At 41.5% G+C, this 26,170-nt stretch overlaps 1 protein-coding gene across 2 annotated transcripts in view; it reads right to left on the bottom strand.

The window, feature by feature from the left end:
* HECW1 (HECT, C2 and WW domain containing E3 ubiquitin protein ligase 1) overlaps nucleotides 1-26,170 on the bottom strand; it is a 385,512-nt gene that overhangs the window by 58,403 nt on the left and 300,939 nt on the right. For both annotated transcript variants that reach the window (XM_045564487.1, XM_045564486.1), the window contains exons 13-17: nucleotides 25,560-25,681; nucleotides 23,125-23,310; nucleotides 11,582-11,716; nucleotides 4,888-4,993; nucleotides 3,961-4,057 (exon numbers count right to left, since the gene is read on the bottom strand). In XM_045564487.1, coding sequence (XP_045420443.1) covers nucleotides 3,961-4,057; nucleotides 4,888-4,993; nucleotides 11,582-11,716; nucleotides 23,125-23,310; nucleotides 25,560-25,681 — 646 coding nt within the window. The remainder of the gene's footprint in view (nucleotides 1-3,960; nucleotides 4,058-4,887; nucleotides 4,994-11,581; nucleotides 11,717-23,124; nucleotides 23,311-25,559; nucleotides 25,682-26,170) is intronic.

Raw genomic sequence — 26,170 nt, 5'->3', positions numbered from 1 at the left:
GCCCCACTCTACCTCATGCCCCTCTCCCAGCCCATCTGGTCTCCACTGAGCAGCCCAGGTGGTCATTAAAAACACAGGTGCAATCATATCTCTTTCCTGCTGGAAACTCTTTAATTGCTTCTCAAATTAAATTACACTTCACATAAAACCCCAGCTCCTTCCCATTGCTGACAGGGCCTCCCTCTCCAATTCACCGTGGTCTCTCCTACCTCTCCAATCTACCCCTGAGCCGCACTGGCTTCCTTTCATTCTTCACTTACATCAAGCTTTTCCTGCCTCAGGGCCTTTGCACACTCTGTCCCTCATCCCTATCTCCTATCTCAGGGACAACTCCTCATCCTTGAGATTTTAGCTTAACTGCCACCTACTGGCAAAGTCAGCCCTGTATTCTGTTTAGGATGTAAGTCCTCTTCCTCTGCACCAGCATGTTATCCACTATCATTGAATTCTGATCATGTCCTTCATGGCATGTACATTATGTAGCTACATATTTGGCTTAAAGAAATAAACCCAAAGCTTGTCTATTATCTGTCACCCTCAATAGACTGTAAATTCCGTCAGAGTAGAGCCTATGATTGTATTGCTTGCTATTGCATAGCCCTAGGACAATCCCCATTCAGAAAAGCTGCAAAAGGAAAGAATGAATGAATCAGGACCACTACCATGCCCCTTAAAGATAACAGATGCCATCAACTTTTGGGTTCTCTGGCTCCATCCCCCTCCTCCAGTGTGGCTTCCTTGTGAGTCACTGCTTGCTGCCTACTGGGTAGTTTTCTGAGAACTCCAACCCAGCCAGCAACTGGCCTGTGAACCCAAGACAGACAATCCATGGCTCCCTGAGAATAGCAATAGCTGAACAGGGTCACAGTCCAACTTGGGGACACCAGAGGAACCAGTAGGTTCTTCTAGATGGGGTCATGGGGACAGATGGTTTTCTTTTCCACTCTTGGATCTGTAAAATGGATCTAATTCATTCTCACACCACACTCAGGGGCAGCTAGAGGCTCAGTCACAGAGAGCAGTGCCTGGCTTCTTGGTTCTCTTGCGCTTGACCTCCTGAAGAGCAAGTTCTTACTCTTGTCTTTCTGCCTTTTTTAATTCTGTGGCCTCACAGTTGGTTTTGGACAGTCATAGTGGGCCTTCTGTTTTTCATGAGATATTTGAATTCTCGAGCTGGGGTCCATAGTTCTTTAGGTTCCATTAACTGTTTGAAATTATATGCAAAGATTTATCTTAATATGTAGTGGAGAGTCCATAATAGCTTTCATCAGATTCTCAAAGGAGCCCATAATCTTCAAAAGGTTATTAGTTTCTATACTAGACAATTTCTGAGGTTCTTACAATTCCAACATGCCCTGATTTCAAATACCTCCAGCTCTGGAAAATCATAATCACACAATTCCACACTGTAACAAAACCTTTAAGGTTTCCTGGATTTTGTTATAATGTGATATTACACAGTAGTGCTGCAAATTGTTTACTTCCCTTTGGAAATACATTCCACTCTTTTACACAGGGGATTACTTTTAAAAAACTTTTCTAACGATTAAAATTGGACTCTAGTGCCTTTGGGGACTTCAAATTCCTCCAAAAAGTAAACAGTGTGCTCAGTTATTAGTGGCAGAATCACTAACATAAAGAATGTTTGAGAGCAGCCGTGTGTCAGAAACTCTTCAGGTAATGCAGCTCCCCTGGAAATCCCTTGAAAATTCCAGGAAGTTGTTATGTCCTGTGAGTCGGACCAGCCTATGAATAAATGGCCCACAGGACAGTATGCCACTGCTGTCTGCAGTGGCTCAGTAATGACACTTGGGCAGGTAATTCTTAAGAGCTGAACATAAATGAAAGTGATCATTACTCACGCTAAAGACCTTTCATTCACTCTAAAAGTACTTAGTGTTTTGATAGAAGACCAGGTTCTGAGGGAGCCGATCGGATACAAAGATAAGGAAGAGAAAGGCCCTGCTCTAAAGAGCTTGTGGTGCTGCAGAGAGACACAAGTCACTGACAGAAAACGAGAGCTCTGAAAATATCTTAGAGGTACAAAAAGCATGCTACTAAAGCAAGACAAAAGAAATATTAAAGCCTGCCTGGATCACTGAACTTTTGCCTTTGATTTGGGTCTTTAAAACGAGATGAGATGCCCTTCACAGAGAAGGCATTCCAGGAAAGGCCAAGGCAGGAGAGTACATGGCCTTCATGGTGGAGGTGGAAGATACTGGAAGGAAAACCTTAGCATAGGATGGCGCATTAGGTAAGGGCCAGACTTTGGAGAACAGGGACATTGTGCTTGGAAACCTTGACTTTATTTCATATATGATGGAAGCCATGACAGCTTTCTCAAAGGGCAGGAGGGATGTGATTTGATCTGTGCTGTAAGAAGACAGTTCTGGTTATGGTAGGGAGACAGCCAGTATCTTAGGAGAAACCCCTGCAAGTCCAGGAGAGAAACAATGAGCACCCAAGCTTGGGCCATGGCAGGGAGAAGAGAAAAGGAGGGGTGGAAGAGAGAATGTGAGGAGGTGAATGTTTAGATGTGGAGGCGAGGAAGAGGGAGGATGTTGGCTCCAATTCACAGAGCAAAAACACAGGGGAAAGAGGTGTCAACGAGGGGGCTAGGGAAGAGAAAGAGTAGCGAATGATCTGGCAGGAGTGGCAAAAATTTGAATGGCAGTGAGGTGACTTGAAGGTGTCAGGGATTCCCTGAGGAAGTCAGAGTCTTATAGGTGTCATCCAGTTGGAGACTGCCCCACACGGGAAGGGAAGAAATAAAGGCCTTTACTTGACCAGATTCTCACCTGCCTTGCCGAATCTTTTACACACACCCTCATCTAAGCATCTTGGCCGTGCCCACATTGTGGCCCCGTGACCCCATGTCAGGGATGAGGAGACTAGGGGATTGAATCACATGCCGCCATCAAGAGTCCCTAAGTGCTGGAGCAAGAACTCAAACTCCAAGGGGGCTCACTCTTAACCACCATGCATCTGCAGCTTTTGAAAGTTGGGTAGCAAACTGAAGGGGAGAGATGTGTGAATATTCGGGGGGAAAGCAGGATTTAAGTACCAGGGACATTTTCTCTTTTTATCACTTTAGGTGGCTATTCCTTCCAAATGAAGTCATTCAGAGCTTCAGAGGCACTTGTTCAAAAATGACCCTAACGAACAGCAGGAGTTAAGTAGTTAGAGCATATATGATACTTTTTTGTTTGCTTGTTTATTTTTTGAATATGGGCACTCAATATTTGGTTTACCAGTAAACAATTATATTTCAAAATTAAAAATAATTTATGTGGGCTGGGCGCGGTGGCTCACGCCTGTAATCCTAGCACTCTGGGAGGCCGAGGCGGGTGGATCGCTCGAGGTCAGGAGTTCGAGACCAGCCTGAGCAAGATTGAGACCCCGTCTCTACTAAAAATAGAAAGAAATTATCTGTCCAACTAAAAAAAAAAAATATATATATATAGAAAAAATTAGCCGGGCATGGTGGTGCATGCCTGTAGTTCCAGCTACTTGGGAGGCTGAGGCAAGAGGATCGCTTGAGCCCAGGAGTTTGAGGTTGTTGTGAGGGAGGCTGATGCCACGGCACTCCCTCTAGCCCTGGCAACAGAGTGAGACTCTGTCTCAAAAAAAAAAAAAAAATTTATGTGGCACTTTACATATATAATTTTTGAATAAATACTATTTGTTTCCTTTCTGTGCTCTCCTCCAAATCAATGGACATCATTTCAGCATCACATAAATAATATGCAACCTGATAATAAGACTATCTCAGATTGTGCCATTTCCCAGAACACTGGAACCCCCTGAACCCTTTATTTTGAGGATTTGAGTTATTAATATAATTTAAATGCATGAGTATAATGCACCATAAGCTTCTGCTCTCTCTGCACAGAGGTGTTTTCCCACCAGGAAAAATAGCTGGAAAGACCTGGAGTTCCAGGGGTGAGGGATGAGCCCTACCTGAGTGCATGGTTTCTTGCCAAGCTTGGCTGACGCTCTTGCAGCATTTCAAAAATGTTTGGCTGGCGAAGAAATGCCACAATCTTGTCATTATATGCTGAAACAGACAAAAGCACAGGATTGTGGTTGAGTCTGCAGCCCAGAGATAATTTCTCTGATGATTGGAAAATGGCCACTTGATACCGGGATTAATGTAGGAGTTTGAAGGGCAGGCAGCGTACTCATCAAAAACATGTACGATCTTGAGGGTTTTAAAAAGTGTGACATAATAGCATTATTATTTTTAAAAGATCAAACTAAAAGTGAACCAGATCTAAGTTAATCACCCTTTAGTACTTCAGGAACTCTGCTGGGTGTTAAATCACATCCGTGTGAACAGCTGAAGCAGACTACAGTAGCTCACCCTGAGAGAGTTCTCTCTTCCTTCTAACTTTCCTTGGTCATTTTGCCACAGTTAGGGTAAAAGATTCTTTATGAATTCAAAGACACCCATGCATCGATCTCCCAGTAGTGATAATGGAAATGCCCCAATCCATCCAGACTCTCTCACCTCATTTCCCTCCATACAAGTGGCGTGTGTTTTGGAAAGAGGTAGCAGAGGTTAGGAGTGAAGACTGCAAACATTTCCCATATACACATGGAAAGAAAGGTGTACATTAAATACTGTATTGAGCAGCAATAAAATCCACCACTTCATTTAAACTATGCTCTTCCCGACTGAGTTAACAAATCAATGAGTGGAATATAGAAGAAGGCAGGAGAGAGTAGGGAAGAGAGAAGTGGGGAGGAAGGGAAGTGGGGGGAGTAGACCATACCGTAAAAGAAAGGAAAAACAACACAGAATCTTGAATATTAAAGGAGTCATGATAAAAAAAAAAAAAGGCTAAGTATCAGGTACCCGGGAATTCAAAGCAGCGTGATACATACCCAGTGGCAATGACTCATGTTGATGTTGGCTCCGAATAGCAGCTACTAGGCTGTGTCCTGGCCTGGCCAGTAAAGAGGCTCCTCTGTTTCTAGAGACTTCTGAAGCCTAATTTTAAAATAAAATTGTAAGCATTGGAAATCTGTCATCAATTTCAGATGGTCTTTTGATACCAAGTTTTCAACATAAGGGGCAAAAGATCCTGATGTGACCTAAGTTAGAAAAAGTGATACAGTTATAACCTTCAAAATGATAGAAAATAAGAAAGTTTTAAAAATGACTAAGTAGAGTGGTTGATGTTATTATGGTTTTTAAGAAACTGATTGTGCCAAATGTCATGAGTGTTAATCAAATTAATACACAGAATAGCCTAAGAAACATATCTCATCCTGAATATGCTAAAGAGAGATAAATTCTAGATAAATAAGTAAGATAGACTTATAATCCTCCTTTCCAAGAGGCAGCATTGAACTTCAGTACTGAACGTGCAATGGACTTGTTCTCTTAGACAGTATTGATTACACTCAGGGCCAATCTCTGTTGAGTACCTTTTATTCTATTCACTGTGCTGGCTTCTCTTCAAGTAGTATCTTGTATCCTAACAAATTCTGCAAGATAAGCATTATTAGCTTCAATTTACAGAATAGGGAATCTGAAGATCTGAGAAAAATAAGTTTTCCCCCAATTTTCAACTGTTAAGAGAGAGAACCAAGATTCTAACTATAATAATACTTGACTGTAAAGCACTTGTTTACTCTTGCCATGCTACCAACCTGCTTCCAATATCTTGGTTTTGGTTGGGCATTTTAAAAAAACTTCATGGGATAAATAACTTGAGAGGCAGAGAGAGAGAGAGAGAAGAGAGAGTCCCTGGTAGCCTCCCTTTCCCCAGACATTCTCTTATGATTGGGTAAAACCCAGTTGCAGTAGTGACTACTTTTAGGATTTCTTTTACTTTTGATGTTGATAGCTTTAATCAAAATTGTAAATGTGAAAACTCCAAACATTTAGCTCTCCAGACAAAACAAAATAGATATCCTCAGAAAATAGTTTTCAGTACTGGTAAACAAGCTTCTCTTCAGCATTGCAATTTGGAAATGTACACTGGTGGGTTTTCTTAAAGCTGTGATTGAAAATTGCATGTTTTACACGCATTTGGGTTAATAATCAGCTAACGCTTTCTCTGAAAATGCTGGAGACTTGATGATAAAAAAATTAGCAAGTTCATAGGAAAAGTCCAAAGGATGAATTTACATTTATCTCTAGATTTCTTTTGTGTTCTAAAAATAGATCATTAACAAAGTTTTTAGAATTACAGTAAGGAAACAAAAGAAAGATGTTTGTTCAATGTTTTGTAATAGTAAAAAGCGGGCAACAAACATACTGTGCAAGAAAGGCTTGAGTTAAATGATGGTAGATCCACATGACAAAAGATGATAGAAGAATTTTAATGATGTGGGAGTTGTGTACAAGGTACTGTAATGGTAACGTAGGACACAAACCATAGACAACATGATCTAGTTTTTTACTTTCATGTGTACCACTGTCTCCAGATGGGAAATCATGCTTTTCCATCTGTGCCTGTGTTTTCTCCACTCATTCCATGTTGTCAACACAGTCATGCACCACTTAACGATGTTTTGGTCAACAACGGACTGCATACAAAGTGGTGGTCCTGTAAGATTATAACGGAGCTGAAAACTTCCTATTACCTAGTGATGCCATAGCTGTTGGAACATTGTGATACATCTGCGTTTTTTTTTTGTTTTTTTTTTTGAGACAGAGTCTCACCCGGGCTAGAGTGAGTGCCATGGTGTCCGCCTAGCTCACAGCAACCTCAAACTCCTGGGCTTAAGCGTTCCTACTGCCTCAGCCTCCCGAGTAGCTGGGACTACAGGCATGCGCCACCATGCCCGGCTAATTTTTTCTATGTATATTTTAGTTGGCCAGATAATTTCTTTCTATTTTTAGTAGAGACGGGGTCTCGCTCTTGCTCAGGCTGGTCTCGAACTCCTGACCTCAAACGATCCACCCGCCTCGGCCTCCCAGAGGGCTAGGATTACAGGCGTGAGCCACCACGCCCGGCCTCATCTGTGTTTTTTTTTAAATAATAAATTTAGTGTAGCCTAAGTGTCCAGTGTTTCTAAAGTCTTCGGCTGTGTACAGTGATGTCCCAGGCTTCACATTCACTCACCACTCGCTGACTCACCCAGAGAAACTTCCAGTTCTGTAGGTGCCCTATACAGGTGGACCGTTTATTATCTTTTGTGCTTTATTTTTACTGTACCTTTATGTCATCAGAGCCAATGAAGTGACTTTTGCAACCAAAGAAGCTCACTCCAAAGAATGACTAAGAGTGACTTCTGCTTCTAGAATGAGAAGTTTCTCTTCCCGGCCAGACAGTTGCCCTTTCCTGAGGCCATCACTGTTAAGCTTTTTTGTGCGTACCTTCCAGAATGTTCTATGACCAATGATTTTTCTAATCTGACCAAGGTAAGGTGGTAAAAGAAAGAAAAATATGTGCTCTGCTTATCCTTTCTTATTAATGCTAATTATATTACTAATTGCGGTATAAATAAACAAGGCAAATTTGTTAACCTTTAGTGATTCCCATACTGATATGGAGATGGGAGCCAATATTCATAGCCCTATATGCTCTTTCTGTTTATATCCAATTTCATTTGGATATTAGGAGAAGAGGTAAGTCCTACTTTGTTGGTACTTGAATATATTGCAGATAGATGTGTCACTGCATTAAAATGCAAGTCAAAATGTCAAATAATGATCTTTTTATGTATAAATCCTATAATATGGCTTTCAGGAATCTGCCTGAAAAATTTCCAGGTGAGGTAAAAGATAATCCAAAAGATGTTTAACAATATCTCTATTTATAATCTATTATTGGGTTTTGAGGGGAAATTTTACCATTTAGGATCCTTAATATAGAAACTCATTTTAATTTTGTCCTAAAGCACAATTTATAAAAAAGTCAACTGCTAAACAACAGTCAAGAGAATGACTTATGTAGATGAACAGAAAATATCGATATCTAAAGTTGTGGTCTAAAACATCTATAGCTAATTCCCCACTGCCTGCGATACAGGACACAGAGAAACAATGGATTATGAAATAATCCGTCAGTTATTCCTGAGTCTCACATTTCCCTCTGTTTAACTGCAATTTCTAATCAGAAATCCTGCTGCTGTTACACTCGTTGTCAATTTGTCTAAAGACAAATCTGCCATCCTCCCTACACGTCTCTCCTGTTCCCCTTACCTATGTGCTGTCAGTGGGGCTGTGACTCTTACATGGTCCTGAAGCCTTGGAATCAAGCCTCACAGACTCGAGAATCACAGGGCTGGAACAGTCATTAGGGTTATCTGTTTGCAGACGCAGAAACTGAGGTCCCCAGCCAGGGACGAGTGCGCAGTGACATGTGGCTCCCTGTGCCCTGCCGACTGCAGGCCTGGCCACGCATCCCTCCATGCTGCCTGACTCCCCAGCCCTCTTCCCACAGGCTGTCCTTTGTTTGCTGTCTCTTTGTCACCTGACTGGGGGCCTTATGCCTTTCCATGTGGACTGGAGCAGTGGTCCCCAACAGGCCTCTCTCTCAAATCGCCCTTTGCCACAGTCCTACCTCTTCTCTTCTCCGCCTTCATCGTCTTCTTTTTAAAATACTAGTTTACACCGACTGGGAGTTAGGAAGTCTGAGCCATGGTCCCGAACTCCCTGCGTGGCATGAGTTCTTGATATTTCAGTTTCCTGGACTGTAAAATACGATTCCCGACTGCAGCGGCGCTGTCATCTGGGGGTGTGTGGAAATACTTGGGAGCTTTCTGTTTTGTGTTGTTTTTGTTGTCATAATGAACTAGTGAGGTGGGGACACTCCTGACATTTAATGGATGGGATCAAGACAAAAAGGTCCTGTGATGTGACATGACAATTCTACACATCAGAGAATCGTCCTGCCCCAAATGCCAGCAGTCTTTCCCTGTTGGGAAACAATGGGTGAAATGATCTCTAAAACCCACTTTTTACATAAAAATCATCATATTACTTTCCTCAAATTCATTCAGTGGGCCTTAAAAAAAGTTCCAACTCTTGCACGTAGCATTCAAAGTTTTCCAAAAACCAAGACATAGCTACATTTATACTTGCGAACCTGCTACTCTGGTCACACTGAACTCTGCGCCGTCTCTCTGTGGACCTGTCTGGGTCCCACCTGCACCTGTGCTTACGCTGCGCTCTGAGGCTGCCCTCCCTCCTGCGTCGTTCCAGCTAGATTCTACCAGTTTTCAAGTTCTAGGTCAGGTACCTTATTTTAAAAGATAATTTTCCTTGGCCTCTTTTGAACTTCCGTGGCACTTGTCCTAACATCTCTCTTGGCACTCAATCGTATTCTGATTTCTCCTGTTACTTAACTCTGCATTTATTTTTGACCTGGTTACAAAAATACAATACAAACTTCTCCAAGGCGGAGATTGCCTCATACTTCTTTGCATTCCATAGTGCTCAGAGCAAGCCATGCACTTGGTCAATGTTTGTTGAGCAAAATCACATCCCAGCAAACACAGTCAACATTTCCCACCGCCCACTCTCTGTTTTTTACACCAGAGTCTCTCCTTTCTCCCCATCCCTAGGCTGTGGGCTCTTGCAGCAGGAGGAACAAGATATTTGTTTTCTTAGAAGCTGAGTCTTTGTTTTTTCTGGTGGCTGCCTCTGGACCAGATATTCTCTGCCTCTCAGCTTCTCTTAATATTGCTTTCCTTGGTTTCCCCTTATGTCAGTCCAAAGCTACTGGAAGAGAGAGGATGGGCAGAGGGATGGGAGAGGTTTGAGAGTCAGCCGGGAATGGATGCATTAGGAAGCAGACAGATGGCTGATGTAGATTAATGCCCCTTCATCCTTATGTGTTAGAGTCTTTCAGCTAGTTCCTGGGTGATGCAAGTGGCACTTTGCCATGAATGTTGATATTAAATGAGCTGTATTTGGGCTATTCAATCACATCAAACACATGTTTTAAAATAGGTAATGCACATGGTACCCATGACTTCAATCTTGTTCAGTTAGAAAGGTTTTTAATATTTATACTTTCTGGTTGGTTTCTTACAATTATAAGAGCTTTGTATCTTTGGGGAATTCATCTTACATTGGGTAATTGATGTTTTTGTTTTATGGACAGCGAATTTGTCTGCAGTACTCAGCTTCTTTATCATGTGTAGTTACCCTATGTTAATACTAAAATTGTCTTAATAATATTGAAGAGCTTAGACATTTAAAATGGCATAACTCAAATGGATGAAGAAATTTGAACTTTTTCACTATAATCATAAGACAAAATATCTCGTACTTTCTGAAGTGTTATAAAAGTACCAGCAGGGAGGGGGACTGTGCATGTTGAGCCGGGAAGCTGGGATGCTGCTTCCTGCAGTCTGTGAACATGTCTGCGTCTAGAAGGCCCTGACACCCACATAGTGCTTGGGGGATGTGTAATACTCCCTCTCTGCCTGGTCACCCACATTTTACGTATATGCAGAAGGAAAGATTTAACATGTTTTTCACAGTATCCTGAAACAACGATACCTAAATTTATTTTATCACACTGGCATTAAGCCATGTGTGCCCTTGGCTGGAGACAGTTACATCTCTCAGAGTACACAGAGGATTACTCCTGAAAAAGTGGCAAATGACTGGTGCCCATATGCCAACAACAGGCTCTTCCCTTGAGACTCATGTTTGCTGTCTGGAAGAGACGCTGTCAGTGGTTCATTATCTTCCCAGTCTTCTGAGGTATCCACTGTGGCTCTTCCTGGGGGATCACACATGTATATTCCTTTCCTTCCTATGTCACTGTTCGGATTTTTTTGACCTCATTTTAATCCAATTGTACAAGCTGTTTTATGGGAAATGGTTCTCAGAGGCCACATCTCTTGAGATCCTGGTAGTTTCTCTGAAAAGAAGGCACAGGTACTTCGGAAATGTCAGTCAGGGCATAAAAAAGGATTTGCTCATAATACTGTCAGGAACGAATTAGAAATAGAAAAAAGCCATGTTTTGAGTTGTGGCGTGAGGAAAAAAGACAGGAAGGGGTATGGGATATCGAGGCAGTAATTTAGAAAGGCAGAAAGCGGCAGCCTTCATGCTACCTGTGAAGGGCTGCCGTCTTCCTCATGGAAGAAGACACTAAACCAGGGAGGGGCACATGGCAGGAAGGGAACAGAACGTTCACGTGGCCTGGTTACTTTCCCCCGGTTTCTAGTCCAGGAGTACTTTACAGAATTCTCCTCCAGGACCGTGTGGAGAGGTAGAAGTTTAAAGCCAGTCATACGCTGTGTGGCAGTTCCAGGGTCTTTCCAGTGTTCACACGTGACTGGCAGGCCTTGGGAAGCACCGCTCCAGCCACAAGTGCAGGGATCACCTGTCACTGCGTTTTCAGTCTCCTTTACACTAGACCGGTTTTCAGTGGTGGTGATCATGATGGACAAACGTGAAGGCGAAGGAAGGTCATCTGAAGACAAGTCTAGGGAGCTAAGTGAGCATCCCAGAGTCGTTATTCATGCTCCTACAGAGCAGTACACTTATGGCTTTGTCTCTTCCAGAGCAGGTGACCCTAGATCCCGGCCACCCCCAACCCCCCCACGGAAGGGGCAGGGACTGAGCACCTGTGAGCAGCAGAGGAGGGGGTGGGGGGGTTACCTCTCCTGCGCTGTAGCTGCGGAGCCGCTGGAGGTGCTGTCGGTGAGTCAGATGGTTGGGAAGACGACCGTTCTGAAGAGGGATTCGGGGGTCAATGAAAGTGGTAGCTCGACTGTTGTGGTCCACGAAGAAAGACTGCAGATGGACCAGTGAAAGAAAGCACAGCTGTGAGCACGGGCGGAACGCAGGGACGAACATAAGGGACGGCTGCAGGGCTCAGGGTTATTCCTGCCCAGCTTCCCCGGCCCCCAGTCCACCTTGTTCAATCTACTCAAAAGTCACCTAGCTCCACGGGGCACAGGGACACTGTGCCTCTGTCTGCTCAGCAGTTGAATGAAGCAGTATCAGTCACTGATAAACACTTTCCATTGTTTGTGGAGTTTATAGGGTAGTGGTCGTAATACTCTATTCAACATGGAAAGTAAGAGAAATAGAGCCTCCGATGGATAAATCACCAAATAAATAATTTTGGTGATTTTTTCCCCCAGACTTATCTTTTCCTGTACAAACACATACATATTTTCTCCATATCAGGATCTACAATTCTGTTATGGAATTTTTCACTTATTTTATGAGCATTTCCCTAAGTTATTAAATACCCTTCTAACAGAGAATTTTAATGAGTGCATGATATTAAGTTTGATGGATATGTAATAAATAATTAAATAATAACTTCAGTAGCCTTCATTGTTGGACATTTGACTTTCTTATTGTTTTAAAATAATGCTTCAATAAACACTTGTACATAAATCCTTGAGCCATGTCTGATTACTGTATATGTTCCAATATATGGCAAAAGTTGTTCTTTAAACCTAAAATTATCTCTTATAAAAGAGATGGTTATTACTGTTTTTCCCAAAACCTTTGTACTATAGGACAATCTTTCAATTACTCTCTTTTGAACAAACGTAACATTTGGTGAAGATGTATTAGCCTTAAATGATCTCAGTCAATGCTAATTTTAGATATTTTTAGACTCACCTGAGAGAAGCAAAGAAATTTTACACAGATTTAGAAGGTAGGAGCTTATAATTTCAAGTATCAGATGCCATTGTAAATAAGCCTTTTAAAGAGCTCTATAAAAAGTCATACAGTGGTTTCATTATTGAGATAAAAAATATCCTCTCTCAGGACAAAAGTAAACACCAACTCTCCTAATACCACGTGCATCAATATTTGTGGCTTGTGTAATTTCCCCAGATAGCATCCCACACAGATTCAAAAGGGGCTATATCCACCTGGACGCGAAGACAATATGCCCTGAAAAACTGTTAGATAACCGAAAAAGCGACACCAGTGATGTCAAAAATACTAGTAAAGAATCTGAATAAGACTGAAATGTGAGTGGAAAAAAACCCCAAATTTATCAATAGATTTACCTGAGATTTTCAATATACAAGTATAAGGTGCATTAATTAATATTAAAAGTAGATTTTTTATTATTCAAATACATGCCTAGAGGTTTATAAATTAAATAAGTTCCTTATGTTTGAGCATATGTGGTGATTTTTTTAGTATAAATTCCTAGAAGTTGAATTAATTACTGGGTCAAAAGAAAAATATTTATGTTTATTGATCCATATTAACACACTACTTTCATGACAGTTGTGCAGATTTCCCATAATATCATTAGTCCATGAATCCGTCTCTGTGTAATGCTATCGCAAATGCAAAGTAATTTTGAAAGAACTCTTAGAATTGTTAAATGGCAAAAATGTTTAATTATAATTTGCCATGGAACTTACAAGAGGAAAACATTTTCTCATAGGCTTATTGGTCAACTTTTTCCTTAGAGTATTGTCCAGTACTGTCTGTTCCCTTTTTCATTGTTGTTGTTGGGATATTAAAGTTTTCTTATTTATTTATACATCTGCTTAGTTACACATCTGCTTTTAAATCTGCTTTTGACTTTTGTTTGCTTTGTTTTGTAATACACAGAATTTTTAATATTCCTGTGTATTTAAATCTCTTAATCATTTCTCTCTCAAGGTCAGTTAAGTATTTATGTTTTTCTAGCCTTTTGGTGAATTGTTAACATTAAATCTTTAATCTTCCTGAAACTTTTTTTGGGGTAATGTCAAGTAGTAGTTTGATATTTTTCTCAAAGAGCCCATTTTTCCAAACCATCCATTCTCTATTGTTTTATTACGTACAAATGTCTTATAAATACTACTATCTATTTGAGGAATATTTTATCTGTCCCAGTGGTTTGTGGGCTTTTCACTGGTATCACACTATTCCAGTTATTAATGTCTGTAGGGAAAGTTTCCTCTTTATATTTTCCAAGATTTTCTTAGGTATTCTTGTCTGCTCATTTTTAGTTTTACAGATGGACTGATTTTAATTTTATTATCTTCCAAAATAGTTCTACTGGGATATTGTTTGAAATCACCATGAGAATATAAATGATTATGGAGAGAATTCATTCTTTATGATAGTCAGTGTACCTGTTTCCCATTTCTGAATATGTCTATTAAAGATTTTTTTTCTTAGTAAAGTTCTGTAATTGTCTTCCTGAAGGACACATATTTCTGGTTAAGACTGTTTACAAGTATTTAATATTGTCTATTGCTCTTCTGAGTGCTTATTTCCCTATAATATTTTATAACCCATCATTGCTGGTACCTAGGAAAGCTGTTATTTGTGTGTTTATTTTTTGTCTGCTAATTATGTCAGAGGCTTCTACCAAATAAACTACTCTTTTAAGTATATTCTCTTTGATTTTTATGTGCAAATAATGTTAATTTTGTCTCCTTCTTTACAAGGGCTTTTTCTTTTTACTTCCTTTTCTGTAATATTGGTAAGAACTTCTAGAACAATGTTAAATAAGAAGTGGCATTCGCAATTTTTTTTGTTCTTGATTTTGATGGGAAAACTACCAGGGTTCAATTGTGAAATATATGATGCTGTTCATTGTTTTAAGAGAACCTTTTAATTAGGTTATGAAAACTTATTTATATTCCTACTTTACTAGGAGTATCTGTTCTTTTTTAAAATATAAACTTTAATTTAATTTTTTTTTTTTTGAGACAGAGTCTCACTCTGTTGCCTGGGCTAGAGTGCTGTGGCATCAGCCTAGGTCACAGCAACCTCAACTCCTGGGCTCAAGGGATCCTCCTGCTTCAGCCACCCTAGTAGCTGGGATTACAGGCATGCACCACCATGCCCGGCTAATTTTTTTCTGTATATATTTTTAGTTGTCCATATTAATTTCTTTCTATTTTTAGTAGAGATGGGGTCTTGCTCTTCTCAGGCTGGTCTCGAACTCCTGAGCTCAAACGACCCATCCACCTCGGCCTCCCAGAGGGCTAGGATTACAGGTGTGAGCCATAGTGCCCGGCCCTGAATTTAATTTTTATGAAGTACTTCTCTAGCATTTCTTAAAACCATCAACTGAAATTCCTCAATGGTTTACATACTATTGGTTAAAATTCTAGTGATAACAGATTTATTAGTAGTAAATGATCCTGCATCTTCGGGAGAAAATCTATTTAATTGTGGTGGGTCATTGTTTTAATATACTGTCCAATTTAACATTTCATTTTTTTAATAGGAGCTTTTTGGAATGCAAGCAAGTTTTGCCTACAGTTTTTTTTAAATATTCCAAATTCCTTATACTTTATTTATACTTGTGTGTATGTATTTAGTGCTACACAATTTTATCACGTGTAGGTTCTTATATCCACCACCATAGTCAAGATACAGAAAAGTTTCACTAACACAAGGATCCTTCACGTTGCCCTTGTGTAATCACATTCACTTCCCTCCCACCCCTAATTCCTGGATAGACACTAATCTATTCTCCATTCCTGTAATTTTATCATTTCGAGAATGTCATATAAATGGAATCATACAATGTGTAATCTCCTGGGATTGGCTTTTTCACTCAGCATAATTCCTTGAGATTCATCCAAGTTATTGCATTTACCCTTTTTTTTTTTTTTTTTTTTTGAGACAGAGTCTCACTCTGTTGCCTGGGCTAGAGTGAGTGCCGTGGCGTCAGCCTAGCTCACAGCAACCTCAAACTCCTGGGCTTAAGCCATCCTACTGCCTCAGCCTCCTGAGTAGCTGGGACTACAGGCATGCGCCACCATGCCGGGCTAATTTTTTCTATATATATTTTTAGCTGTCCAGATAATTTATTTCTATTTTTAGTAGAGACGGGGTCTCGCTCAGTCTGGTCTTGAACTCCTGATCTTGAGCGATCCACCCACCTCGGCCTCCCAGAGGGTTAGGATTACAGGCGTGAGCCACCGCGCCCAGCCATTTACCCTTTTTTTTTAAAAATTGCTGAGTAATATTCCAGGTATGGATGTATCAGTTTGTGTTAGTAGTTTTTACTTTTTTTCTGGTTTTATTAGCAAAGTTATGCTTGCTTCATAAAATAAACCATGCAGTTTCCATTTTTTCCTACTTCTGGAGTACATCATAAAGCTATCTGGGACGGGGCAAGTAAACTTATTGATGCATTTTTCAACTTATTCCATGACTACAGGTCTATTCAATTTTTAATTTTTTCTAAGTCGATTTTTAAAAAAATAATTAAGATACTTTATTTTTGTTATTTTATCCCTTGAGTCTCTCTTAAAATTTTTTTTTTTTTTTTTGTAGAGATGGGGTCTTGCTATATTCTTGAGGCTAGTCTTGAACTCCTGGCCTCAAATGATCTTCACACCTCAGGCTCCCAAAGTGCTGGGATGGGTCTGAGCCATCAAATCCAGCCTCCAAGTCAATTTATAAAATCATTGATATATTTTTTAAAAGTTATCCATTTCTTCCAGATTTTCTAAAACTGATGTCAAACATTTATATAAATATGTATGCATTTTTTTCTTTTTTTTAAAAAAATTCCCCTATATCTGTTATATGTCATTTCTCATTTCTTGGTTTTATTTATCATTTTCCCTAGATTAATTTATTACTCTTTTAAAACAACTCTTAAATTACTTCTTATGTGATTTTTTAATTCATAGATTTTTGAGTTTTGAACAATTATTTCCAATAAATTTTGAAATAAATTTCTGCTATAATTGTTGCATTTTATTTGTTCTCTAAGTTCTTGATTTGTAAGCTTATATTTTATATTTATTTTTCTTGTTCCATACTAAAAACATTTAATGCTACTAAATCTTTACGTACATCCTTTCCATTTTTTTAAAGTATTGCTCACATGTATTTTCAATAATTTCTCAATGGTTTCTAAGTCTTTATTTTAAATCCAATAGTAATCTAAAACATTGTTTTGAATCTCCAACTGGCAAATTTTTTTGTTTTTATCATTGTGCTTAAATTTGTTATTTGAAATTTAGCTTTATTGCTTTGTGGCCATAGGATGCCATCTGATTATTTTCTGCTTTTTTGTTTTTTTTGTGGCATAGAATGTTACCACTTAGGCTCTTGAAAAAAAATTGTAAGCACTATTTTATTGGACTTTTTTCCTTTTTATTATGGTAAGATATACATAACATAAAATGTATCATTTTTACCGTTTTTAAGTGTCCCGTTCAGTAGTATTAAGCAAATTCTCATTGTCACGCAACCATCACTACTGTCTATCTCCAGAACTTTTTCATCTTTCCAAACTGAAACACTGTATCCATTAAACAGTAACTCCTCATTCCCTCCTCCTCCAAGTCTCTGGTAACTTCTGTTCTACTTTCTATCGCTATAAATTTGACTGTTCTAGGTACCTCATATAAGTGGAATCATATAATTCTTGTTTTTTTGTGTCTAGCTTTTTTCACTTAGTATAATGTCTTCAAGGTTCATCCACATTGTAGTGTGTTTCAGAATTTTTTAACTTTTTAAGGCCAAATAATATTTCATTGTGTTATATACTACATTTTGCTTATCTGTTCAGCTAAGCTCTATTTTTAACAAAAGAATTAATGTTTCATTAACACAAAATTATATTATTCAAATCCTGACTTATTTTGTGTATTTAATCTGTCAAACTGATGGATATGAAACATCTTCCTATGACTATATTTCTTTCATTTCCTTTTATATTTCTCCTTGATTTTTCTTTCATATATGTATTATAATATAGGTAATATTATTTGGCTCATAAGGTATATAAATATTATATCTTTATCTTAATTGTGCCATTGATCAATATAAAATCTTTCTTTGACTCCATTTAATGATTATGGATTTGAACTCTCCTTTATATTATATTAATATACCACTACTGGTTTTTTTGGTATTATCTTCATATTATATTAATATTTATTCTTTTATTTTTAAATTTCTGAATCATTTCTTAGGCATGTCTTTTTATAAGATGGATCTATTTATTACCAAATCTGAAAATGTTTTCTTTTTGGTACGTGAGTTTATCCCGTTTCTACTGATTGCCGTAACTATTATAGTTGGCTTTACTTTTGTTATCTTATTTTTATTATTTCCATTTTCTTTGTGATTTCTTTTTGTGTTTTGCTATGTACACTCTATTTTGTTTGATTTTATCTTTTGGAGGAATTTGGAAAAGAAAAATCTTGTTTTAAATGGTATAAGCAGTTGTCTTTTAAGTTTGTCAGATAACTATATTTAACCTTTGTTTTTCAACTTACCTAGTTGGACTCCCCTTGCATCCAGCTAGTAACTTAGCACAACTTTCCCTCCCCTGCTCATCTTCACTCTTTTCACTTTCTCATCTTTTTTATTCCAGTCTGGGGACATTAATCCAGATTGTTATTATACAACTATTCCATTTTTGTCTTTTCCCATATGTTTTAAGGCTTTTCTAATATATTGTAAAGCATTTTATAGCAATTATTTTTATTTATATTTATATATTTGATTGATTTAAATACTCACTGTCAGTCCTTCTTATACTATGATTTCCCCACTATTAATGTCCTGTTTTGCTTCAGTAGTGATCCTTCTGGAGAATGGCTCTCAGTGTTTGATCAGCGTGGGTAAAAGGGCAGGGGAACCCTATCTTGCACAGGAGGTTGTTTTTCTGTCTTCACACACAAATGACAACAATTTGCCTATACATAAGAACATTGGGCTGCAACCTTTTCTCATCAATATCTTGGAGTCACTGCTCTGTGGATTTCTCTAATTTTTTTAGATGGAAAATTTGAAGGCTTGTCTGATGTTCATTCATTTGCAGGTAACTTTTATATTATCATGGCTGCATAATAAGATTTTTAAAAATCTCTATTTAAAGACATTCCAGAACATGTGTGGATATAGCATTTATTTTAATTACCTTTACTGTAACTCAATGGGCCCAATTAATCTACCCATCTGAATAATTTATTTTAGATCAGCAAAGTTTCATTTTTAATATTTAATTAAAATTAATTTAATTTAGTTAATATTAATATTTAATTATTGCTGCTGTACCTATTATCCTGGTTTCTTCTTCAGGAACCTCTATAAGTCATTCATCCAACAGAGCTTTATTCAGTGTCAACTATATACCAGGCACTATTCTTGGGCCTTGGGGTTTCATCAATGAGCAAGAGAACGACCCCTGTTCTCAGGGAGCTTAAATTCCTGCCAGGAGAAACAGACAATAAGCCATAAACCTAATAAATATGTAAACTGTATGAGGAAGCACATGGGTTAGGGATGTGGGGAAGGTTGTGGTACTAAATTGGAAGGTTAGGAGGTTAAGGCAGCCCTTATGGAGAAGATACGTTTTTTTCTTTTTTTCAGTTTTTGCACTTTTTTTTTAACTTCACTGATTGAAATCTGGTCCCTTCCTTCTGTTTCAGGGGCTGCTTCCAAGTTCATATGCTCTATAGGTGATTTGATTTTAGCGTCAGTTCTGCTCTGTTTTATCCCTGTGCTATTACCTTCTTTGCTTTTCCCTGCAATTGTTTTTTTTTTTTTTTTTTTTTTGAGACAGTGTCTCACTCTGTTGCCCAGGCTAGAGTGCCCTGGTGTCAGCCTAGCTCAAACTCCTGGGCTCAAGGGATCCTCCTCCCTCAGTCTCCCCAGTAGCTGGGACTACAAGTGTGCACCACCGTGCCTGGCTACTTTTTTCTACTTTTAGTAGAGACGGGCTCTCGCTGGTGCTCAGGCTGGTCTCGAACTCCTGACCTCAAGTGATCCTCCTGGCTCAGCCTCCCAGAGTGCTAGGATTACAGGCATGAGCCACCACCGCCCCATCCCCCCTGCAATCTTAAACGTCTGTTTTCAACGTGCTGTCTTATGTCTGCTTCGTCTCAGCTTGTTTTCTGTTTGTGGCTCCTTCATTCTGCTTAGCAGAAGTCATGTGCCCCTGTACCATTTTGTGGATGATGAATAGATATCTTTTAAACATTTCTTTCTATCTTCTAAGGAAAATTACACTTCCTGAGAAAAAAATATGCTTTTCCATTTCCTTCATGTAGCAGTGCCTCTTCACAGGCCCTTTCTCATTTTATTCATTGATTCCTTCATAGAAGCCACTTCAGTCTTGTGCCTGCCACAAGATGGGACCCCGGTCCTGTAGCCCCGCCACTTCTCCAATAGTCCCCGCCCCCGGCTCAGGCTCGGAGCCAGGTATGAGGCACACGTGCTGTTTCCTCCAAAGTAGGGCAGGAGGCTACGTCCTCCTTCCTCAGACTCTGAAGAGGACAGAGGAATCAGAGGCCACTTTGCTCTTTGCTCCAGTCTTCCTGAAGTGGCACAGCTCTGAGCCCCTTGCCTCTGTCCCCACATTCCAAGACAGCAAACAAACAGCTCTGCCTCAGCCCTTCTCCTCCCTACCATGGTGCATAATAAAAGCAAAGATTGTCACCTTTGAGAGTGCAGATAAAGCAAGAAGCAGATTGGCCACGGGAGGGCTGAGGAGATGATCTTGGTATTCTGGATCCTGCTCCAGCCAGCTATGCAGGTGGCTTTTGCACAGCGAGCTAAGATCACAGCGTTCTTCAGTGCGCTGTGTTCCTAACCCTCAGTCTCCCGTGCGGCACATTCTCTCCAAGTTAGGGGCTAAGCCTGTAAGTTATAGTCCAGCAACGTACTTCTCAGTAGATTCCCATCATTCCTAGGCTTTGGCAGTCAGATAGTCTTTTATTTCTGTCACGTGCCAGTCTTGATCTTGAGTTATTTCCGCAGACATTAAGAGGAAGAACGGCAGAGACTACTAATCTGTCATGATATTATCAGGGATTTCCTGATTAACTTATTTATTTTCACATCTGGTTATAAAATAGGCAAAGTAGGCATTCTTGTGACATTTTAAGGCTCAGAGAGGTGGATTGACTGGCACAGGGTCATGTGTTTAGACAGAGGGACCAGTCCCTGCATTTTTTCCATTATCCTCCATTGATCCTCTCTGACTACCCTGTGGATTGTGATAATACATTTCAAATTTAAGGCTACTTTCTCCAGCAATTCACAGTATGGTCTGCCTCTCAGAAATTCTGTCAACTATGTGTTTGTGTGTGTGGTTTCAATTAGTAAGAAATCAGTGAGACCATTTGTGTGTGTGTGTGTGTGTGTGTGTGTGTGTGAGTGATGGGGTAGTTCCACAGCCCATTTGTGTCTTAACTGAAGGTAGAACTCAAATCTTCCCATTTCAAATTCAGATATTTTTCTTCATTATATCTGATACCATCTCACTAAACAGAATTAGGGGAAAGTTTCTCTTGCCAGAAATTCCCTATTATGCATCCAAAATGGAATAAAGCCCTCAGTGTCTGTCTCAGCCGCTGTGCTTGTCAGTTATTATGATGACCAGGATGCAACATATCACCTGCCCTGGGTACCATGGAGAAAAAGGGCTTATTACATTTGGGGGCCTCACTGTCATTCCACAGGGCTCCCTGTTGTCTATATCCTCCCCCAAGAGCTGCAGTCTTGGAAATTCAAGGTTAACAAGCTGTTCACGTTAGCGTGTGCTATCTGCACAATACACACAGCTTTTCTGCTCACTGATTCGTGGTGGCGTCCTTGTGGCATTTTTTTTTTTTTTTTTTTGAGACAGAGTCTCACTCTGTTGCCCAGGCTAGAGTGCCGTGGTATCAGCCTAGCTCACAGAAACCTCAAACTCCTGGGCTCAAGCAATCCTCCTGCTTCAGCCTCCCGAGTAGCTGGGACTACAGGCATGTACCACCATGCCCGGCTAATTTTTTCTATATATATATGTATGTTTTTAACTCTCCGCATAATTTCTTTTCTATTTTTAGTAGAGACGGGGTCTCCCTCTTGCTCAGGCTGGTCTCGAACTCCTGAGCTCAAACAATCCGCCCGCCTCGGCCTCCCAGAGTGCTAGGATTACAGGCGTGAGCCACCACGCCCGGCCCCCTTGTGGCATCTTGGTTAAGCAAAAAATGTAAACGTGGATTGCCAACAACCAGCAGGTGCACCCCTGCTCTGATATGATGCTCCTTTCTTTCTGTTCCGGCTCAGGCTTCATTCCCCACCCTAATACATATCAGCAAGTCCCCACCGTACAAATCATCATTATTCTCCCCGGGAAGGCCACATCCAGTCAATGGGGAGGTCCCAGGGGGCAGATTCTGGGTGTGGTGGCTTTGCTATGACACAAGGCATGCTGTCCCCTCTCCCCCGAATCACACCTGACCACTGAGGAGTGGGTCCTAGAGACTCATTTTGTGGATGGACGGGCATTGATGGGCACATTCTTTCCCCACACGCTCCAGAGAGTCCAGGTTCTGAGGGGTCTGTGGGAGAGAGAGTCATGGCTCTCAGGGGACACCCTGTCAGCTCCCTTCGGGGAACTGAGGCTTTGCAGGTTCACAGTCACAGAGGAAAGGAGCCGTGTAACTTGGCTTCCCACTCAGAGACGTGTCTGCCAGCAAAGATTCTGCTTCCTTTGACCGTGAAAGTGGGAGGGAGTCTCTCTAGCAAAATTCATATAGGATTACACAGGGACAGTTCCTTAGTAAATTACTCGGCCTGTCCTATAAATACATTGCGATGACTGATGAAGATTAAGAAAAAACATTCTCACTTCAGCACTTAGCCAGGCTTCTAGAGCATTTCTGGGAAGGATCAGTGTGGGTTAAGGTCACAAAGAGGAAAAATGTAGGCCAGGAAGATGGCGCAGGCCCAGTGCACCCAGCCCTGCTTGTCAGGCTGTTTTAAGGATAAATGAAGGCTTACTAGTGAAATCACAGTAAGTAGTCTCATAGTGTCAGCCCCGTTTAACCAATATGTTTATCCCCTGAGAATTAGCTGTCTAAGGAGGCACAACAATAGAACGGTCACTGAACAGAGTCTGCTTCCACGTTCCAAACCTAAATTTAGAAAGATATAAACAGTAGTTCTCAACTGGGCAATGTCACAACTGGGGCAGGGGTGCTGTTGGCATCTGGTGGGCAGAGGCCAGGGATGGTGCTAAACATCCCATAATGTCCAGGACGCTCTCCCTGCCCAACTCCCCCCACAACAGTGCTGAGGTTGAGAACCCCTGGCGTGGACGGTCATTGCGTCCCCTCCTCCCGGTAGCGGACCGCACATCTCGGAGACACGCGGCCTCCCACCCCCACCACCCCCCCGCACTCCCACCTAGTCCCCACTAGTCTTCTCCTAGGTGACGGGCCCATTTGATAAAAGCCCCTGGTCACACTCACCTTTCCCTGCTGGTCCGTTTTGATCTCCCAGCCTCGGGGCAGTTCCAGCCGAGTGTCTGCGAACATGTTGATGAAATTCACCAGGTCCCGGTTGTGCTGGTAGCGTTCGAAATTGCGGGCGTCCCGGCGGACTTTCAGGATCATGTGCTTTAAGCAGGTGCTACTGGTGAAGACTCGGTAGGCACTCTGGGAGGGGGGGCGGGGTAGGGAGGGGCGGTTAGGGAAATCACAGACCAAGTGCGCTGTGAGCACCTTAACATGACCGAATGTGATCGCAACACAGAGATTTCTTGAGAGCTGGAGACAGAGGCCTCGGGAGCAGAGATCTTGCTCGAGAAGTAAACTCGAGTCATCAACACACATGGACCTATTTGTGATCCCAATTCTACCCGACTGCTCTGCAGCCTTGGACACTGTGGCCCTCCCTGTGCACCTCGGCAAACCCCCCCCCCCACTGACTCAGCCACGCCCAGCTCTCTGCACACAGCCCTCTCTCTGCTCCATGGTGCCTTCTCTGACTGTGAGCACTGCCTTTGGTCCCTTATCTGCCTAAAACAGGGTGAATTAATTTAGGGGCCCTGGGGATTTAAGCCTGGACTTCAGACGTCTGCCATTCCTTTGAATCCTATGTAAAAATCTGTGTGTGTGGAGAGGCTGGTGGATGAGAAGGAATGAAGAAAGTTACAGGAGTTTCTAAATGTGCCAAATGACAATTTTATGGTACACAAGGCCGGGTGTGTGTGTGTGTGTGTGTGTGTGTGTGTGTGTGTATGTGCTGAAACGTAGCACGTAGACTGCACGTAGCCGGAGAGCACTGGCCCCGTGGCTCCTGCAGGCTCAGGGCCCACCTGGTGCCTGGTGCTGGGTGCCTGGTGCTGGGGGCATCAATATCTGCCACGCTTGTTCCCAGGGAGGCTACTCTGGATGTGGCCACTGGACGTCCCACAGGAAATAACCTGCTAGAAACTGATTTCCTCCTCCCCCAGCCACAGCTTTTGTCACCTAATCCAACTACTGCACCTGACGGCATCACCAATAAGACAGGTACCCAAGGCAGAAACTACTCAGTGTTTCCTGAGTCCTCATCATCGGCCCACCTGTGATCACAGGGGACCCCGATGCTACTGACTGCATGAGAAATGTCCCTGAATTGAGCTGCTCCTCGCCGTGCTCCTGCCCCTCCTTAGGTCAGGCCGGGCTTGGTCTCGGCCTCCTCAGTCTCTCCCACACTCTGCCAGAGGAAATGCTCCATCAATCCCCCACTGGGCAGCCTGTGCCTAAGACTCCTGCGGGTTCCTGCTGCCCATGGAAACAGCCCCAGGCTTCTTCCCCGCCCCCCCCACCTCCCCCTACTCCCTGCTGTGCTGCCCTGCTGCTGATCCTTCAGCTCTTTCCCGCCTCCTGCCGGCCACCTGCACTCAGCCCCAGGCCTGCTCACAGCAATGTCCTGTCCTTTCTAAAGGGCTGTCCCTCTGCCTGGACTTCTTCCTGTCCACTCTCAGCCTTCGGGGCTCGCTTGGGCCCTTCCCCCAGGCCCACCCCACCCCTGTGCTCCCTGGAGGCCCCAGAGCGCCTCATCCTCCCTCAGTTCAGGCCAGGTCCTGTCACATTGGGTGGATCTTTTTAAAGGTCGTCGCTCCACCAAACAGGGAATGCCTACTGCTTGGGTGTCACTCTAATCTGTCTCCGTGACTCCAGCACCCAAATCTCAGCTGGAACCACAGAAAATGTTTATCGAATGGAAGGATTAATGAATATAGCGATATCATGCCACTGCTTTCTTGAAAGTACCAAAAACATGCAATGAAAAAAACCCTACATACGTAAAATCACATCAAATCTAACTTCAGCATGATATTTGAAAAACCTATATCAAAAAGAAACCTAGTTGTTTATCTAGGAGAAATCTGCTTTGAAATTTCTTTAGTGAAAATGATTTTATAAAATATTCCAAACATTTTATAAAATGTTCCTTGAGTGTGGCCTTTTGACTGAATCCAAACTTTATTAAAAGAAGTTCTGTGAAGTCTGGATTCAGTCGAGGGGCCACACGTGGTGATCTGGAGGGCCACCTGTGGCCTTGAGGACACAGGTTCCCCATTCCTGGTTCGGCTAAAGGAAATCTGGCTACTTCCTAATCTTGCTTCTTTAAAATTTTAACAATAATAAAAACACACATTTGTTTCCAAAGCTCTTCCACTGACATTAACACATTTGAATCTAACAAAAACCCCAAAGAGGCAACAGCATTTCCAGGTCCAGCCTTCTTCCTTCTTGAGTGATTCACATGTAGTTAAAAGAGTGGACTGAGCTGTCTTTTTTTCTTCCTTGCCTGGGGTAAAATTCTACACTCTTTGAACTATCACACGACTTTGCAAAGCTGTGTTCGGTCTTGAGGAGCCAGGCCAGGCCCCTGTGTATTCTGGAGCACTCACATAATTGGCATGCAGCACAGTGAAGAACTCGGGGTTCGTGATGAACTTGACCGCTGGGGACTGCAGCAGCAAGGTGATTTTCTGTGAGTTCACCGGAGAAAGTGACCCGTCTCTCCTCAGATCTAGAAAAAGTGAAGCAAAGTCGTTTCAAACTCAGTACTTCTCTCTCCACAGCAGCGGCACACGAGCCTTCACCCATACAATGGGCTGTTGTTTTTAATGGTGATATAACCAGGTATCATACTGCTTTATGTATGTCGGTTAAGAACCATTTTCTAGTATGTTCGTGCAAACTTCAGTTAGGCTCAAGTCCTCTAACATCACCTCCCTTTTATCCAAATGACTTTTTTCTTATTTTCTTTACGAGTTTCTAACCACAACTATGGTATATTGTTCACAGAAAGGGCCACAATTCTTGCCTTCTTCATAGCCACACCCTGTTGCAATGGGACTTTGCAACTCCTCCCCTTGGTGAATTGCAGGTGGCCATGTGCCTTGTTTCAATCAATAGAAATGGCAACACGTCAGTTCTGAGTCAAGGTTTCAAGAGATCTGTGTGTTGATTTAAGCAGAGCAAGATGGCCAAATAGAAACCTCCAGCAATCATCCCT

The sequence above is a fragment of the Lemur catta genome, chromosome 11 (assembly GCF_020740605.2).
Source record: "Lemur catta isolate mLemCat1 chromosome 11, mLemCat1.pri, whole genome shotgun sequence".
Taxonomy (NCBI): domain Eukaryota; kingdom Metazoa; phylum Chordata; class Mammalia; order Primates; family Lemuridae; genus Lemur; species Lemur catta.
The sequence above is the reverse complement of the archived record's forward strand: the minus strand, read 5'-3'. Positions and strand labels throughout refer to the sequence as shown.